This window comes from Heteronotia binoei, chromosome 9, assembly GCF_032191835.1.
Source record: "Heteronotia binoei isolate CCM8104 ecotype False Entrance Well chromosome 9, APGP_CSIRO_Hbin_v1, whole genome shotgun sequence".
NCBI lineage: Eukaryota > Metazoa > Chordata > Lepidosauria > Squamata > Gekkonidae > Heteronotia > Heteronotia binoei.
In genome coordinates, this window is record NC_083231.1 from 29,883,509 (window position 1) to 29,899,347 (window position 15,839).

At 46.8% G+C, this 15,839-nt stretch overlaps 1 protein-coding gene across 1 annotated transcript in view; it reads right to left on the reverse strand.

The window, feature by feature from the left end:
* Positions 1-15,839, reverse strand: part of DLC1 (DLC1 Rho GTPase activating protein) — a 340,623-nt gene that overhangs the window by 209,502 nt on the left and 115,282 nt on the right. The window contains exon 5 of the mRNA XM_060246397.1: positions 6,839-6,872. Within this exon, the coding sequence (XP_060102380.1) occupies positions 6,839-6,872 (34 nt within the window). The remainder of the gene's footprint in view (positions 1-6,838; positions 6,873-15,839) is intronic.

Sequence of the window (15,839 nt, forward strand, 5' to 3'; positions counted from 1 at the left end):
TCTGCCCCTTGGATGCTTAGGTATTAATGTACACAAGAATCAGGCAATTGGATACTGGTGGGGGAAGAACTGTGAACTGGCACACACATTGCTAACATTGGCTCATATACACCATGGAGCACAGGTCCATCAGTGGCTATTAGCCACAGTGTATGTGTGTATATAAAATTTTTTGCCACTGTGTGACACAGAGTGTTGGACTTGATGGGCCGTTGGCCTGATCCAACATGGCTTCTCTTATGTTCTTATGTTCACCCAAGCACAGCACAATCACAGCTCCCAGGTACACCGAAAGGCAATAAGGGCAAGCCAAAGTAGGTCTTTGCAGAACCCTACCCTTGGGGGCTTCCTCCCAGGATAGTGTCCTTAGGATTGCACTGTTAGAACAGCCCTCTTGGTTCTTCTTTCTAACTTCACTGTGGAAAAGAAAGGACACAGAGCCACCTGCTGCAGTGGCAGCAAACCCACCTCAACTGTAGAGCTTTCCAGTGGCCTCTGTTGACAGTAGTCTTGGGTGCCTCTATGAATCTTGCCCATAAAGAAAGTGCACCAAAGGCCAGTGCAGTAAGGGAGTGGAGAGCAAAGTGACACATGGAGAATCTTCTTCCAATCCCTGCTTCCCTAGGCCACCCACTTTGAACTACGTTAGGCCTGCACTCGTTGACATATAACTCGAGGACTATGCAGTGAACTGCAGTGGAAGAGGGAAGTGGGACTGGCCCACTCTGCAAAGTCTGCACATGTCTGGTTACCCGACAACACGCAGGAGGCGGCCATTTTAAAAGCAAAAGTTAAGGGAAGCTGCAGCTGCTAGGATTTCTGGGGGCTTTGAAAGAGAAGAAGAAGAAGACGATATTGGATTTATATCCCGCCCTCCACTTTGAAGAGTCTCAGAGTGGCTCACAGTCTCCTTTACCTTTCTCCCCCACAACAGACACCCTGTGAGGTGGGTGGGGCTGGAGAGGGCTCTCACAGCAGCTGCCCTTTCAAGGACAACCTCTGCCAGAGCTATGGCTGACCCAAGACCATGCTAGCAGGTGCAAGTGGAGGAGTGAGGAATCAAACCCGGTTCTCCCAGATAAGAGTCCGCACACTTAACCGCTACACCAGACTGGCTCTCAGATGTAGCTGAGGATTCCTGCTGTGTAGGGGCATGCGTGGGGACTCAAAACATGAAGCCAAATTGCCTCTCCAGTTCTTCCCCATCCACACTCACTTCAACTGAGTAAGGGTAAAGATGGACAGAGAAATCTGGTGTAGAGTTACACTCTTCCAAGTCCACTGGAGTGAGTGGAGAGAATAATTGCTCCTTTCTGTAATTTAATTTTTTTTTTAAGTATGTGCATGTGCGTGCTTGAATGCCTGGAAGTCCTGGTGACTTCTTGTGACCCCTAGTGGGGCTAGAGTATTTTTCAGAGAGGTGGCTTGCTGCTGCCTGCTTCTGCATCCTGGCTCTGGTATCCCTTGGAGGTCTCCCTTCTAAGTACTTGCCACGGTTGGCTTTGCTTCGATTCCAAGATCTGATGAGATTAGGCTTGCCTGGGCTGTCCTGGTCAGCCCTCCCCACCGCTTCTATAAATGCACAGCCACAATTAAATAAGAGGAAAACCGGTTCTGCATTAGCCTTTGTCCTGGTCTCGTTCTCAGCTCTCAAGTTTGAGAGGGACAGGGAGCAAGCAGGAAACACACAGTCCTGCTTCCGAGATGCCAAAGCAGAATCCAGGAAAAAGAGCTGCCATGAGGAGCCCTGCACAGAAGAGAGGCAAGCGCTAAGTTCAGAATCAGTCAAAGTTTTTCACCTACCCAAACCTCCTGTGCTTTCTTCACTTCTGTGTCTGCTTTTTGCAAAGGGGCTCATTTCAAGAGCAGACCAGCCCCCTGGGTACTGTGTCACACTTTTAGACGCTACCAACCTTAAACCTCAAGCTAATTAAAGAAGGGGGCGGGGAATGTGACCCGAATGCATTTGTAGAAAGCCATTAAAGTCCTTGACTGCCTTCTTGCTGGGGTTCCAATTAGATCAGAGTTCTTTCTCGTTCACCAGGCAGTGGGTCTTTTAAAATGTATCTTGTTTACGGACAGAAGAACATGTCACCAGTGGCTTTGTAAAAGGATTCCTGCCGAGAGCTCACACTGAGCCCTGACCCAGCTTGTCATCACTCAGTGCCTTTATAGTCCTTAGTTCCTCACACCATGCGGCAGCAGCACAGTGAGGATCACAGGCTGCCTGATGCTGCGATTGCAGTCAGGAAAAACAGTTCAAACCCTCTTTTTTTCATCCTCTGTTTTCTCCTCACAGACCAAAGATGCTACAAAATGTTACCGTTTGAGCCTGCTGGCCAGTGTACAGTAACTGGTGGATTTCAAATGAAGACCCTGGGGTCCAAGCCCTGCTTAGCTATGAAGTTGGTGGAGTGACCTTTGACAAGATTACATTCTCTCAATCCCTCATGGTGCTACTTTGATGAGATAATGGGAGGAGCCCCAAATACACTGCTCATAACTCCTTGGAACAGGTTGTGGCTGGAGGTCTCCTGGGATTACAACTCATCTCCAGGTGATAGAGATCAGTTGACATGAAGAAAATGGCTGCTTTGGAAGGTGGACTTCTATTATAACCCACTGAAGCCCCCCCCCCTTTCTCCAAACCTGCCTCCTCAGGCTCCCTTCAAAATATCCAGGTATTTCCCAACCTGAAGTTGGCCTTCCTACCTTAGAAAGATGGGCAGGATACCACACACAACTGATAACTGGATAAATGAGTAAACAAGATTTCATCACTACAGAGTTTCAGACTGCTTCTCAACATACTGTTTCACAGATGGGAGTTACAAAGATTAACCCCCTCACCCCAAAAACCCAGATAAATGAAGGTTAAAAAAGGTAAAGGTAGTCCCCTGTGCAAGCACCAGTCATTTCCGGCTCTGGGGTGACATTGCTTTCACAATTTCACGGCAGACTTTTTATGTGGTAAATAACCAGAGCCTAAAAGAATCCAAGTAAAATTGCAGGCAAGAAAGTGGCCCCTCATGATCTCTGGCCATATACAGTTTGAAAGGAAATAAGATTAATTCTGAATGCAACCCAGTATAGCTTTCTCAGATCTGACAAGATGCATCCCTCTATAAGAAACACCGCTGCATTTTGTACTAACCCTTCTGAACAGTTTTCTATAGAGATGGATGTCAGTGAAAATATTCTACACTGCACCAATCTTGGAATATCTCCTAAGATTTGATAATCAACCTCTAAACCATCTGTCCTCATGGATGGTGTGTTCTCACAAAATGAACAAAAGGGAGACAAGCAGATACAAGCTATGCTTATCACATGTTAGCCACACATGAACTTACTGAAGTGAAATCATTCATTGGTATCAAAATGTAAACGTACAAACTCCGAAAGGCAATATGTAGTCTATGAATCAAAACAATTCAGAAAATGCTAGGAACAGGTAAGCTCCAGGGCCCAATTTGAATAAACTCCTATGTAAGCTGGGGCTACAATTAATTTTTTAAAAAGCATGATTGTGTCTGACTATCTCATAAACTGGGCTCAACTGTTACCTGCTGTTAGGGTTGGGAAATTCCTAGAAATTTCTCCTCAAATTGTGCCCTCAGGCTCCACCCTCAAATTTCCAGGAATTTCCCAACTGTGGGTTGGAAAATTCCTGGAAATTTGGGGGAGGAGCCTGAGGGGGGCACAATTTGGCGAGGGGAGGGACATCAGCAGGTTATAATACCACAATATCTTTCCTCCAAAGCAGACACTGATCTCTGCAGTCTGGAGATCAGTTGAAATTCCACAAGAGCTCCAGTTCTGCATTTAGGTAGGGAAAAAAATCAATTATTGGATAGCAGAGGCTTGTCTTGGCAGTAGTATGTGCAATAAGGATCTAGGGGTCTTAGTGGACCACACACTGAACATGAGTCAGCAGTGCGCTTCGGTAGCTAAAAAGGCAAATGGGATTTTGCGCTACATTGACAGAAGTATAGTGATGGTATCATTTTACTCTCCTCTGGTTAGACCTCACCTAGAGTATTGTGTTTTGTTTTGGGCAAGCTGGAATGCATCCGGAGGGGGGCAACAAAGTCGGTTAGGGGTCTAGAGACCAAGTCCTATGAGGAAAGGTTGAAGGAGCTTGGTTTGTTTAGGCAGGAGAGGTGAGACTGAGAGGTGATATGATCACCATCTTCAAGTACTTGAAGGGCTGTCGTATAAAGGATGGTGCAAAGTTGTTTTCTGTTGCCCCAGCAGGTTGAATCAGAACCAACAGGTTGAAATCAAATCAAAAGAGTTTCCGACTCAACATTAGGAAGAACTGTCTGACAGAGTGGTTTGTCAGTGGAACAGGCTTCCTCAGGAGGTGGTGTGCTCCTTGGGAGGTTTTTAAACAAAGGCTAGATTTGTTGCACTTGCAGTGGCTGACTTCCTTTCTCCAAGATCGGGGACAAAGGGTGGTGATAGGGGAGGAAGCATCCCAGAGGCACTCCCTTAGTTGTGGGGTGCCACAGGGAGCGGTCCTATCCCCGATGCTATTTAATATCTATATGCACCCCCTTGCCCAGATTGTCAGGAGGTATGGACTGGGTTGCCATCAATATGCGGATGACACCCAGCTCTACCTATTGATGGGTGGCCGGTCTGACTGTACCCTGGAAAATCTAGACCTGGCATTACAAGCCGTGGCCTCTTGGCTCAGACTGAGTCGGCTGAAATTGAATCCGACGAAGACGGAAGTTCTCTACCTGGGTCGGGGCAGTCCGGGGAGAGAGATCCAGCTGCCGGCCCTTGACGGGGTGCCACTGATACCGGTCCCCAAGGTCAAGAGCTTAGGCGTGCTCCTTGAGTCCTCCCTTACAATGGAGGCTCAGGTGGCAGCCACCGTTAGATCTGCCTTTTTCCACCTCCGGCAAGCACGGCAGCTGGCCCCTTACCTGGAGCGCAGCGACCTAGCGGCGGTAATCCATGCAATGGTCACCTCAAGAATAGATCACTGTAATGCTCTCTACATGGGGCTACCCCTGACGCTAACCCGGAGACTACAACTAGTGCAGAACGCTGCGTCACGGCTGTTAATGGGGCTACCACGATGGGAGCACATTCAGCCAGTGCTGAGAGAGCTGCACTGGTTGCCTGTTGTGTTCCGAATTCGCTTCAAGGTGTTGGTATTAACCTTTAAAGCCCTTTATGGTCAGGGACCTGCCTATCTACGGGACCGCCTTTCCCCATATATCCCCCAGAGAGCACTGCGATCAGGGACAAAAAATCTGCTGTCTGCCCCTGGCCCAAAAGAAGCCAAGCTATGCACAACAAGATCCAGGGCTTTCTCGGTGGCAGCACCAGAACTTTGGAACACCCTCCCAGAAGCTATAAGGGCCCTGCAGGATTTGTCGGCGTTCCGCAGGGCCTGTAAGACCGAACTATTTAAACAGGCTTTTCTGGTTGATTGAAAATGGGCTGCCACTGGACATCCTACAGAAGCTGGCGATCATAGTCAGAAGCCAATACCGCCAGACTGGACTGAGACAGCGCAAATAGTTTTTAAATTGATAAGTAAATTATGGTTTTATATGTTTTACTGAATTGATTGTTTTTATGATGTTGTAAGCCGCCCTGAGTCCGCTTGCGGAGAGGGCGGGATATAAATGTAAAGTAATAAATAAATAATAAATAAATAGATGGCCATTTGACAGCAATGCTGATTCTGTGAACTTAGGCAGATCATAGGAAGGAGGGCAGGAAGGGTTGCATCAGTGCTTAGTTCTTGAGACCCTTTCTTACATATCCAGGGGGATGTAAGGGATCAGGAACCATTTTTCTCCAGACCAGTTTGGCCAGGGATCCTGGAGGTTTTTTGCCATCTTTTGGGCATGAAACACGGGTCACTGGGGCTGTGTGTGTGTAAGTATTTGTGAATCTCCTGCATTGTGTGCAGGGGGTTGAACTAGATGACTCTGGAGGTACCTTCTAATTCTATGATTCTATGAAAAAGAAGGTGAGAAGCAAGTTGGGGGGAAAGACCACCATGTGGGGCTGGAGGCTGTTAGTCAGAGATGAGATACCCCTCTCCTGCAAGTCCTTGTAGATCTGCTGCTTGTCTTTAAAATCAGTCCTCTAAAAACTTCCAAGGAAGCACTGAAATGTAGACAAGAAAACCTTGCTATTTGGAGAATTCACACTGATGTAACAGAGACCTTTCAACAGCCAGAGCGTGCATGCCAAACTGTCACACAGCTTGTTTCAAACAAAGGCATCCAAACTGCCAAACGGTCTAAAACATTTTTTCTTTTCACCAGTCATTAAGAAAGCCAGATCTTGGTATATTATATCAGACGTTTCCAACTCAGAGAAGCATATTGACTCAGGCAGAACTCACCACACAGCCATGCAAGTTCTCAAGGCCAATTTACACATTGATTCGGTACAGAGCAGCTGCCGGAAATCTGCTGGGAACCCCTAGTGTGTGTTGGCTCTCTGCCCAAATGGTGAAGTGGTTTTATACAGGTGTCACCATTCACAGACTCCATACACACCTTCCCAGTGAATTAGCAGTGGCATGCTAAAAGCGTTGACCTTGCAGGTATATGTGAGTGAAGGATTATGTTTCAAGATTCAGTATATTCCTTTTCCCCCAAGACAGAATAAAAATGGCGGTAAGATTAAAAAAAAATAAATTGCTATTGTTCACATAAACGATGCCTTAAGTTTATAATGTGTTCCTGCTGCTGAAATTTCAGCTCAAGCCTGCCTCCTCCCATGAGAATAATTAGGCTGACATTCCACAAAAAGAAATCCAAAAGAAGAAAAAAAGAAAAGTGACCAGTCAATAACTTACCAGCCTTCTCTTTTTCTGTGATAACTGGCATAGCCTGAAAAAAAAACAAGAAAAAGACACTGTATTTATAAAACAATAATTCTGAAAGCAGATGAATGTCTACAAGCATGTTTAACAGGCATACAGAGATCTCTGCTATTTATCTGTTTATCCTCATTTCTGTCTACATTAACAATAAATCCCACTCGTAACTGTAACAGTCTGACAGTGTTACACCCTTCTGAGCCTAATGACCTCAATGGGCTTAGAAGCTTTGTTTAGGACTGCACTACAAATGGATTGGATCCAGCCAGCTTCTCTGCCGGTGAAAAGGGAAATAGCGTCCTGCTGCTGGGGACCATGGGACCTGCACTGACAAAGTCACATGGAACAGAGGCTGCAGAAAGGAGGACTGAGCAATACAGAGTGGATATCTGGCTGGATCAGTGTGGAATTCACTGCCACAAAAGGTGGTGGCGGCTACAAGCATAGCCAGCTTCGAGAGGGGGTTGGATAAAGATATGGAGTAGAGGTCCATCAGTGGCTATTAGCCACAGCGTATTGTTGGAACTCTCTGTCTGGGGCAAGTGATGCTCTGTATTCTTGGTGCTTGAGAGGGGCAACAGGGTGATGGCTTCTGGTCTCCTGGCCCCACTGATGGACCTCCTGATGGCACCTGGGTTTGTTTTTTTGGACACTGTGTGACACAATGTTACCATGGGCCTGATCCAACATGGCTTCTCATGTTCTTATGGCTCCAATCCAATGCCCTGAACAACAGGGAAGCTTTTTTTGCAATAAATGCTCTAGTCTAGAATTCAGAAAGGTCTCTCTCCAGAGGAGCTGGAAGTTAGGAAATACTTGGGGCGTTTTCGCACTCACGTTCAGCCGGCGCGACCCTCCTCTTCACCGCGCAGGATCTGCGCGGATTTCACACTAAATGCCGCGGAGCAGCTGGAAGAGCCGGAAACTCCCGTCGCAAAAGCTGCGCAAACGGAAACTGCTTTTTGGCGGTTTACGTTTGAGCGGCTTTTGCGCCGGGAGTTTCCGGCGCAAAAGGCTGCTCCGCGGCATTTAGTGCGAAATCCGCACAGATCCTGCGCGGTGAAGAGGGGGGTCGCGCTGGCTGAACGTGAGTGCGAAAACGCCCTTGGAGATTTTGGGAGTGGAGCCTGAACAAGGGTGGGGTTTGGGGAGGGGAGGGACTACAGTGGGTATAATGGAGCAGTATTTCCTCCTTTTGTGATGTGTGTAGTACTGAATGGACTGTGGACTGTGTGTTGTTCACAGAAAATAAATACATTTTCATTTCAATCACCCCGATGCTCCACTGAAGAATCCCTACATTGCATCACATGATGTACCAATTATTATTATTATTATTATTATTATTATTATTATTATTAATTTTATTTATATCCCGCCCTCCCCGCCTAGGCAGGCTTAGGGCGGCTAACAAACATTCAATAAAACATGTTATAAATACAGTAATTAAAATACATTAAGTGCATTAAACATATAGACACTAAAATTATAAAACAGCATAAAATTTTTAAAACAACACTAATCCAGCATCTATAATCTATAATATATCTATTCTATAGTTTAACAGCAGCAGAGGTGTTCCGGGCGCTGTTACATATTTAAATAGTGGCAAGAGTCATTGAAGAATCACTTTATTGGATCCTCTGTTCAGTCATCCTCTATCAGCATTCTAAAAAAGCCTGCCTGAAGAGGATTGTCTTGCAGGCCCTGCGGAACTGGTCTAAGCTCCGCAGGGCCCGCACCTCCTCCGGGAGTTGATTCCACAGGCTGGGGGCTGCCACGGAGAAAGCCCGTGCCCGTGTGGTCTGTAATTTTGCCTCCCTTGGCCCAGGGACAGTCAGCTTGCTCTTCCCTGCTGACCTCAGTGCTCTTTGGGGCTCGTATGTGGAGAGACGGTCCTTCAGGTAGGCAGGTCCTTGACCATATAGGGCTTTAAAGGTAATGACCAGCACTTTGTAGCGAACCCGGTATGCAACTGGCAGCCAGTGCAGTTGACGCAGCCCCAGCTGTATATGCTCCCATTTCGGGAGTCCTAATAGCAGCCTGGCCGCTGCGTTCTGCACTAGCTGCAGCTTCCGGGTTCGATACAAAGGCAGCCCCATGTAGAGGGCATTATAGTAGTCCAATCTTGAGGTGACCGTCGCATGGATCACTGTTGCTAGGTCCCGGCGCTCTAGGAAAGGAGCCAACTGCCTTGCCCGCTTCAGATGAAAAAATGCTGACTTGGCAGTGGCAGCTACCTGGACCTCCATCGATAATGAAGGCTCCAGTAAAACTCCCAGGCTCTTGACCTGGCGCGCCGCTTTCAACGGCGTGCCATCAAAAACCGGGAGTGGTATTTCCCCTCCCAGAGCGCCGCGGCCCACGCAAAGGACCTCTGTCTTCGTCGGATTCAGCTTCAGCCCACTCTGCCTAAGCCAAGTTGCCACGGCCTGCAATGCCCGGTCCAAGTTCCCTGGGACGCAGTCAGGTCAGCCATCCATCAGCAGATAGAGCTGGGTGTCATCTGCATACTGATGACAACCCAGCCCAAACCTCCGGACAATCTGGGCAAGGGGGCGCATATAGACGTTAAATAGCATCGGGGAGAGAACCGCTCCCTGGGGCACCCCACAATCTAGTGTGCGCCTCCGGGAGAGCTCGCCCCCAATTGCCACCCTTTGTCCCCGTCCTTTGAGGAAGGAGGAGAGCCATTGTAAGGCCAACCCCCTAACCCCTATGTCGGCGAGTCGGCGGGTCAGTAGCCGATGGTCAACTGTGTCAAACGCAGCCGACAGGTCTAGCAACATCAGCACCGCCACGCCGCCTCGATCCAGTTGCCGTTGGAGGTCATCTGCTAAGGCGACCAGCACTGTCTCCGTCCCATGGCCCGGGCGAAAGCCGGACTGGCAAGGGTCTAGGACAGAAGCGTCATCCAGAAACCTCTGCAGTTGCAACGCCACTGCCCTCTCAATAATTTTACCTAAGAACGGTAAATTGGAGACCGGCCGGTAGTTTGCCAATTCGGCCGGGTCTGCTGTACATTTTTTCAAGAGGGGGCGGACCAAAGCCTCTTTCAGAGGTGATGGAAAATGCCCCTCTGAGAGGGAACTATTTATTATGTCCCGTAAAGGACATCTAAGCTCCCTCTGGCAAGATTTAATCAGCCAAGAGGGGCAAGGGTCCAAATCACATGTTGTTGGTCGTGCAACAGAGAGGATTCCGTCGACTTCGTCCAGGCTGAGTGGGTCGAACCGATCCAGCACTAAACATGAAGACAGGCACGGAGCCTCAAGTTCCTGTACTGTTTCAAATGTGGCAGGTCTTGGCGGAGCAACGTGATTTTATCTGCAAAGTATTTCGCAAAAGCCTCGCAGCCTATCTCTAATTCTCTAACGTTTGGTTTGCCTTGAGGCAATGTGGTAAGGTCTCTAATTATACTAAATAATTGTGCTGGGCGCGAATTTGCAGATGCAATCTTGGCCGCAAAGTAGTCTTTCTTTGCGGCCTTGACTGCCATCTCATAAGACTTCATAAACGTTCTATAAGATGTTCTCATTGATTCGTCCCGAGTATGCCGCCATTGCCTCTCTAGTAGTCTGAGCCCTTGTTTCAGTTGACGTAGCTCCAAAGTGTACCATGGAGCCAGTCTCCTGCGAGGGCACAGAGGACGTCGAGGTGCGATCTCGTCAATAGCCCTGGATAGTCGGTCTTGCCAGGCCTCCACCGGGTCATCGAGGGAATCGCCAGGGGGCCAGGGATCCCCCAGTGCCATTTGGAACCGTTCCGGGTCCATCAGGTTCCTGGGGCGAGCCAAAATAGGCTCTCCGCCCATACAGGGTTGGGGTGGCATCTCCACACGGGCCTTGAGGGCTAGGTGATCCGACCATGGTACCGCTTCAGTTGCGATATCGTTCACCAAAATCCCGGATGCAAAGATCAGGTCTAACATGTGTCCGGCCTGGTGGGTGGGCGTCGTAACAAATTGAGAGCGTCCTAGTGTCACCATGGAAGACACCAGGTCCATCGCCTGAGTGGAGGCCGTGTCATCGGCATGGACGTTGAAATCCCCCAGGACCATAAGCCCTGGGTACTCCAACGCCCAGCCCGCCACCGCCTCCATCAGGGATGGTAAGGCCCTGGCTGGTGCGTTAGGCGGACGGTACACCAGCCAGATCGCCAACCCCTCTCCGACATCCCACGCCAGACCAGCACATTCAATACCAACGATCTTCGGGTCCGGGAGAGCCTGGAAGGAGTAACCCTCCCGTATGAAGAATGCCACCCCTCCCCCCCCGCCCGTTATTCCGTGATTGGTGAAAGACCGAGTACCCTGGAGGGGTCATCTGGGTGAGAGCCACTGTCTCCCCATCTCGTACCCAGGTCTCGGTCACGCAAGCCAGGTCCATGTCCTGCCGAAGCAGGAACTCCCTAAGGGTCATGGTCTGTTCCACAAGAACAAGTTTGCCAATGAGAGGTGCCGCTGCCTACTGGAGGGTGTGAACATTGTAGAGAGGATTTTGGGAAGGGGAAACACAATAATGAAACTGTGCATGCACATAAAAAATTGGAGAAGGGGTTGGAGGGTTGGGCTACTGAACAGTGATGGGGATGGGTGACAGGGATGGGGAAGTGGCCAAAACAGAACCAACACAGCAGAAATGCAGAACACACGGAATGGAGAAAAGAAAAAGAAGCTGTGAAAAAAGGCAGGAATGCAGAACTCATGAAACAGACCCGAGGCAGAACAATGCGGGGAGAAAGAGAGGCAAGTTCATAATGCAGAAACACCCTATGTGTTGTCAGCTTACTTTGACTCTCTATGAGTAAACTAGAGTTCAAAAAACCCCTTTAAGTATCCAGTAAACAAACAAATAACAGCCTTCTGAATTTGAGCAGTGACAGAGGCTAAATCCACGGAAAAGGTGCTGCTCTGTTAGATACTGTATTAAGAAGAAAAAAAATCCCTGCAACTTTTTCCGTGATGTCACTTGGACATCTCAAGATGACCTACAAAGGTCCACCAAGGAACAAAACATTTCTCTCTTCTTAAGACACATTCTTCATTTTCTCTTTATCAGGGCTCTTTCAAACAGATGTGTCTGTAAGCAAAACTGAAATATTGGGTCTGATGGGACACCTTGGTGTTTCAAGTGTCAGCCCAAGAAAATATATACAGCTGTTTTAGATAACAGTGACTTATAAAATAAAGGTTGGTTATTCTCTCCTAATAGCTGGTTCAGCATTTGAAGAAGAACAGATACCTTCTGTATTCCTTCTCCTGTGAGTCATTACCAGATGCTGTTCTCATGTCCTCAGCTGCTCCAGTATGTGGAATTTATGAATTCATGCTGGCTATCATCTGTACAGGAGCCTAAAATTCACTGTTTACTTTACAAATATTTCACCATAAAAATTGCAGGCAAGCACAGACCTGCGTTTCGCTTGTGGAAGGTTGATTTCCCTATTACATTCTCCATGTTGTTGTTCAGTCGCAGTCGATTCCGAATCTTTGTGACCCCACGGACATGTGTACAGTGTGAAGATGGAATGCATATACAACTCTGTTTTCATCCTGATACATGATCGGATTTAACAGAGCACAGACAAATGCTTCAAGGTGAATTAGCAGAGGACCTGTAACAAAAATTTCCTCAGCGAAGGGACAGAACTTAAATTCAAAGGCACCTGAGTCAAAGCTGAACAGTGCTGGAGGTATAAAAACAGTGCCCAGCAAATCCATGTATATATTTTTATTTTAAGTGTATTTTTTTGAAAAAAAATGTAATATATTAACTGCGAACTCTCACATACTTTGTGTGCCATTCAAGATTATTTACAGTGCAGTCTCTTCTAAGTCTACTGATTTAATGCCTGTTCAAAAGTTATAGTGAACACATGGACAATCCATGGACAATGTATACTTGATCTTTCTTTATACAAGCACTGAGTCATTCTCAGATTACGTTCAACACATGTAGAAGAATAAGAATTGCAGATTTATACCCCGCCCTTCTCTCTGAATCAGAGACTCAAAGAGGCTTACATTCTCTTATATCTTCTCCCCCCACAACAGACACCCTGTGAGGTGGGTAGGGCTGAGAGGGCTCCTACAGCAGCTGCCCTTTCAAGGACAACCTCTGCCAGAGCTATGGCTGACCCAAGGCCATTCTAGCAGGTGCAAGTGGAGGAATGGGGAAATCAAACCCAGTTCTCCCAGATAAGAGTCCGCACACTTAACCACTACACCAAACTGGCTCTCAAAGAAAGGAACTTTGATGGACTTTTGGATGAAACAAATCTGAGCCTAGAGAATCTGATGGCAAAGAGCAACCAGGTGGTTTGGCATATCTCTGGCAATGGCAATTGGTTGCATTTTATAGTATCTCCACTGTAAATTTTAGGGCATTTTTAACATATATGTAACTACTTAATTTTATTGAATATTTCAGTTCTACAGCAATCCAATCATACAACAACATTTGATCCCTTAATCACTACACCAAACTGGGTCTCTCTCTCATGTACAACTGAACATGAGATTGAAATCCCACATTGGTCCAGGCACTGGTCCCTAGTTTCATTTGTTAAGTGAATAAATGCTGGCTGTTATAAACTGATGAACACAGATGATAGCTCAGGTTCACCTGATCTCATCAGATCTTGGAAACTAAGCAGGGTTGGTCCGGGTTACCATTTAGTTGGGAGACCTCCAAGGTGTACAAGAGTCATGATGTGGAGGCAGGCAATGGCAAACCACCTTTGAAAATCTCTTGCCTTGAAAATCCTGTGGGGCCACTATGTCAGCTGTGATTTGACAGCAAAAACAAACCAGTGAAGGGGTTTAGAAGGGTGTAATTCTAGCTAGGGCTACACTGTAGGGCAGGGGAGGCCAACGGTAGCTCTCCAGATGTTTTTTGCCTACAACTCCCATCAGCCCCAGCCATTGGCCATGCTGGCTGGGGCTGATGGGAATTGTAGGCAAAAAACATCTGGAGAGCTACCGTTAGCCACCCCTGCTGTAGGGGTCTGAGGTCATCATCCAGTCACAGTTCCCAAAAGACTCAGTTCCTTTAAAAGTTCCCCAAAGACAAGCCACTGTAGCCATTGCTCTCCCTATCTTCACCTCTTCCTAAGCTGGTTTCTGCAGGCCTCCAGTGAGTACAGGGAAACTAGGAGTGCAATGATGTCACATCAGAGATTTGGTTTGACTGCAGAATATTGGGGGAGAGAGGAAGAAGAGCCCCGGGGGCTGTTGTGTCCAGTGTCTGCCTCTTGCCTCTTCCGTAGTTTCTAATTTTGCTCTTAGAGGTAAGAAGAATTCTTTGCCATAGACGCAACTAGAATTGTTGCTAGGTTCTGCCTTAGAGGTCAACTATGTATTGTAGGACATTTCTATCCTTTGCTAAAATGCAGGCACCACATGCTGAAGCCCAAGCAAACTGGGCAGGCTTGAACAGCAAGCACAGAAATATTATACCATTCAGACTAATCTTAAATGGGATGGAATATACCAATATTTGACAAAGAGAAAACGGGTTTTGAAAACTACTTGACTCTTCTCTAGTTTCTTGAAAACTGCTTGATTCTTCTCTGGTTTCTACTTTCCGTAGGCCTATAATGCACAGGTGTTTTGCCTCGCTTTCGCCATGTCTGTCTGTCTGTCAGGTTTTCTTTTTCATTCTGCATTGTTTTTCCACCCTTCAGCACTCAGTTCACTTTCCAGTTGCTGTCCTTCTAGGTTTTCTGAGAGTGCTTTTGTTCTGGATTTCCCCTTGCTTCACTTCCAAGTTGAAGGTAATTCAAAAGCATACAGATTCCCCCGGATTTCCCCATACCCTTTCCCCACCCCCTCGAAGGTCACTCCATCACTCATACTGAGATTGGTCCACCCACTATGCACTTTCTGCCACCCTCCCCCCTTCATCAGTGTGCAAGCGCCATTTCTCTCTCACTGTTTTAAATTTAATTTTCTTTTTTTGCAAATGGCACTATGCTAGTCTCATGCTGCTTGTAGAAAAGCATCCACGCATGACCCACCAAGAAAATATTTCTCCCTTTAATGCTTAAGTGAACAAATTTTGGGGGAGGGGAACCATTTGGTAGTCTCTGGAAGCCAACATTAATATGGCGGCTGAGCCACATGGACCTTCTACAAACCTTAAGGATTGTGTGCGCACATACACACATTGACAATGATAGCAGCTTGCAATGCCAGCATCAGTTGGTTCTCCATACACTCATAATGTTTCCCCAAATTATGAGATTTTGTGATTCTTTTCCATTTTTCACAGTGGCTGATAACGCAGCAGAGAATCACCGGATGCACAATATGGCAAATGAGACTTCGCAGCTGTTTGTTAGTTGCAGAAAAAATCTGGTCAATTGCAACAGTGGTTTTCTCCCTTTGCCTGCATTCCCTTTTGTACCCATTCATTCAATGAATTAATGCAAAAATGCATGCACAATACCTGAACCATGAGGATTTAAATGGAAGGTGCTTGCTGGATGCTATTGTGCAGATACAATAGGGCAACTGCATAATTTTTTTTTTTTTAAAAAACCTTTGGGCTCCATCTCCCACATATCACAAGTGATGCTCCACCCTGATTTTGAAAAAAGTGTATTTTTAATTTTTACATTTTACAAAAGGTAGTAAGAAGCAAAAAAAAAAAAATGTTCTGCCCATTCCTCAACAAATTTCTTGGAATGAAAATGTAAAGGTTATTGGGATTTACTGGAGGAGGGGGGTTACTAACAAACTTTGTAAACTAGGATTACACGTCATACGGTTACTTATGAAAAATGCTTGCAACTCAAACAACAACAAAAAAAGCCCTGAATTCATTGTAGACCTTCCTCAATGGATTCCATATGTTTTAAATTAACTGCATTCCCAGGAAGTGATTTAACATTTTTGGCAAAAGAGCAATTAAATGGGATTTTCCTGCTCAGCCAGATGGGTCCAGTGTAGCTTCACGTTATTCCAAACTCCTCA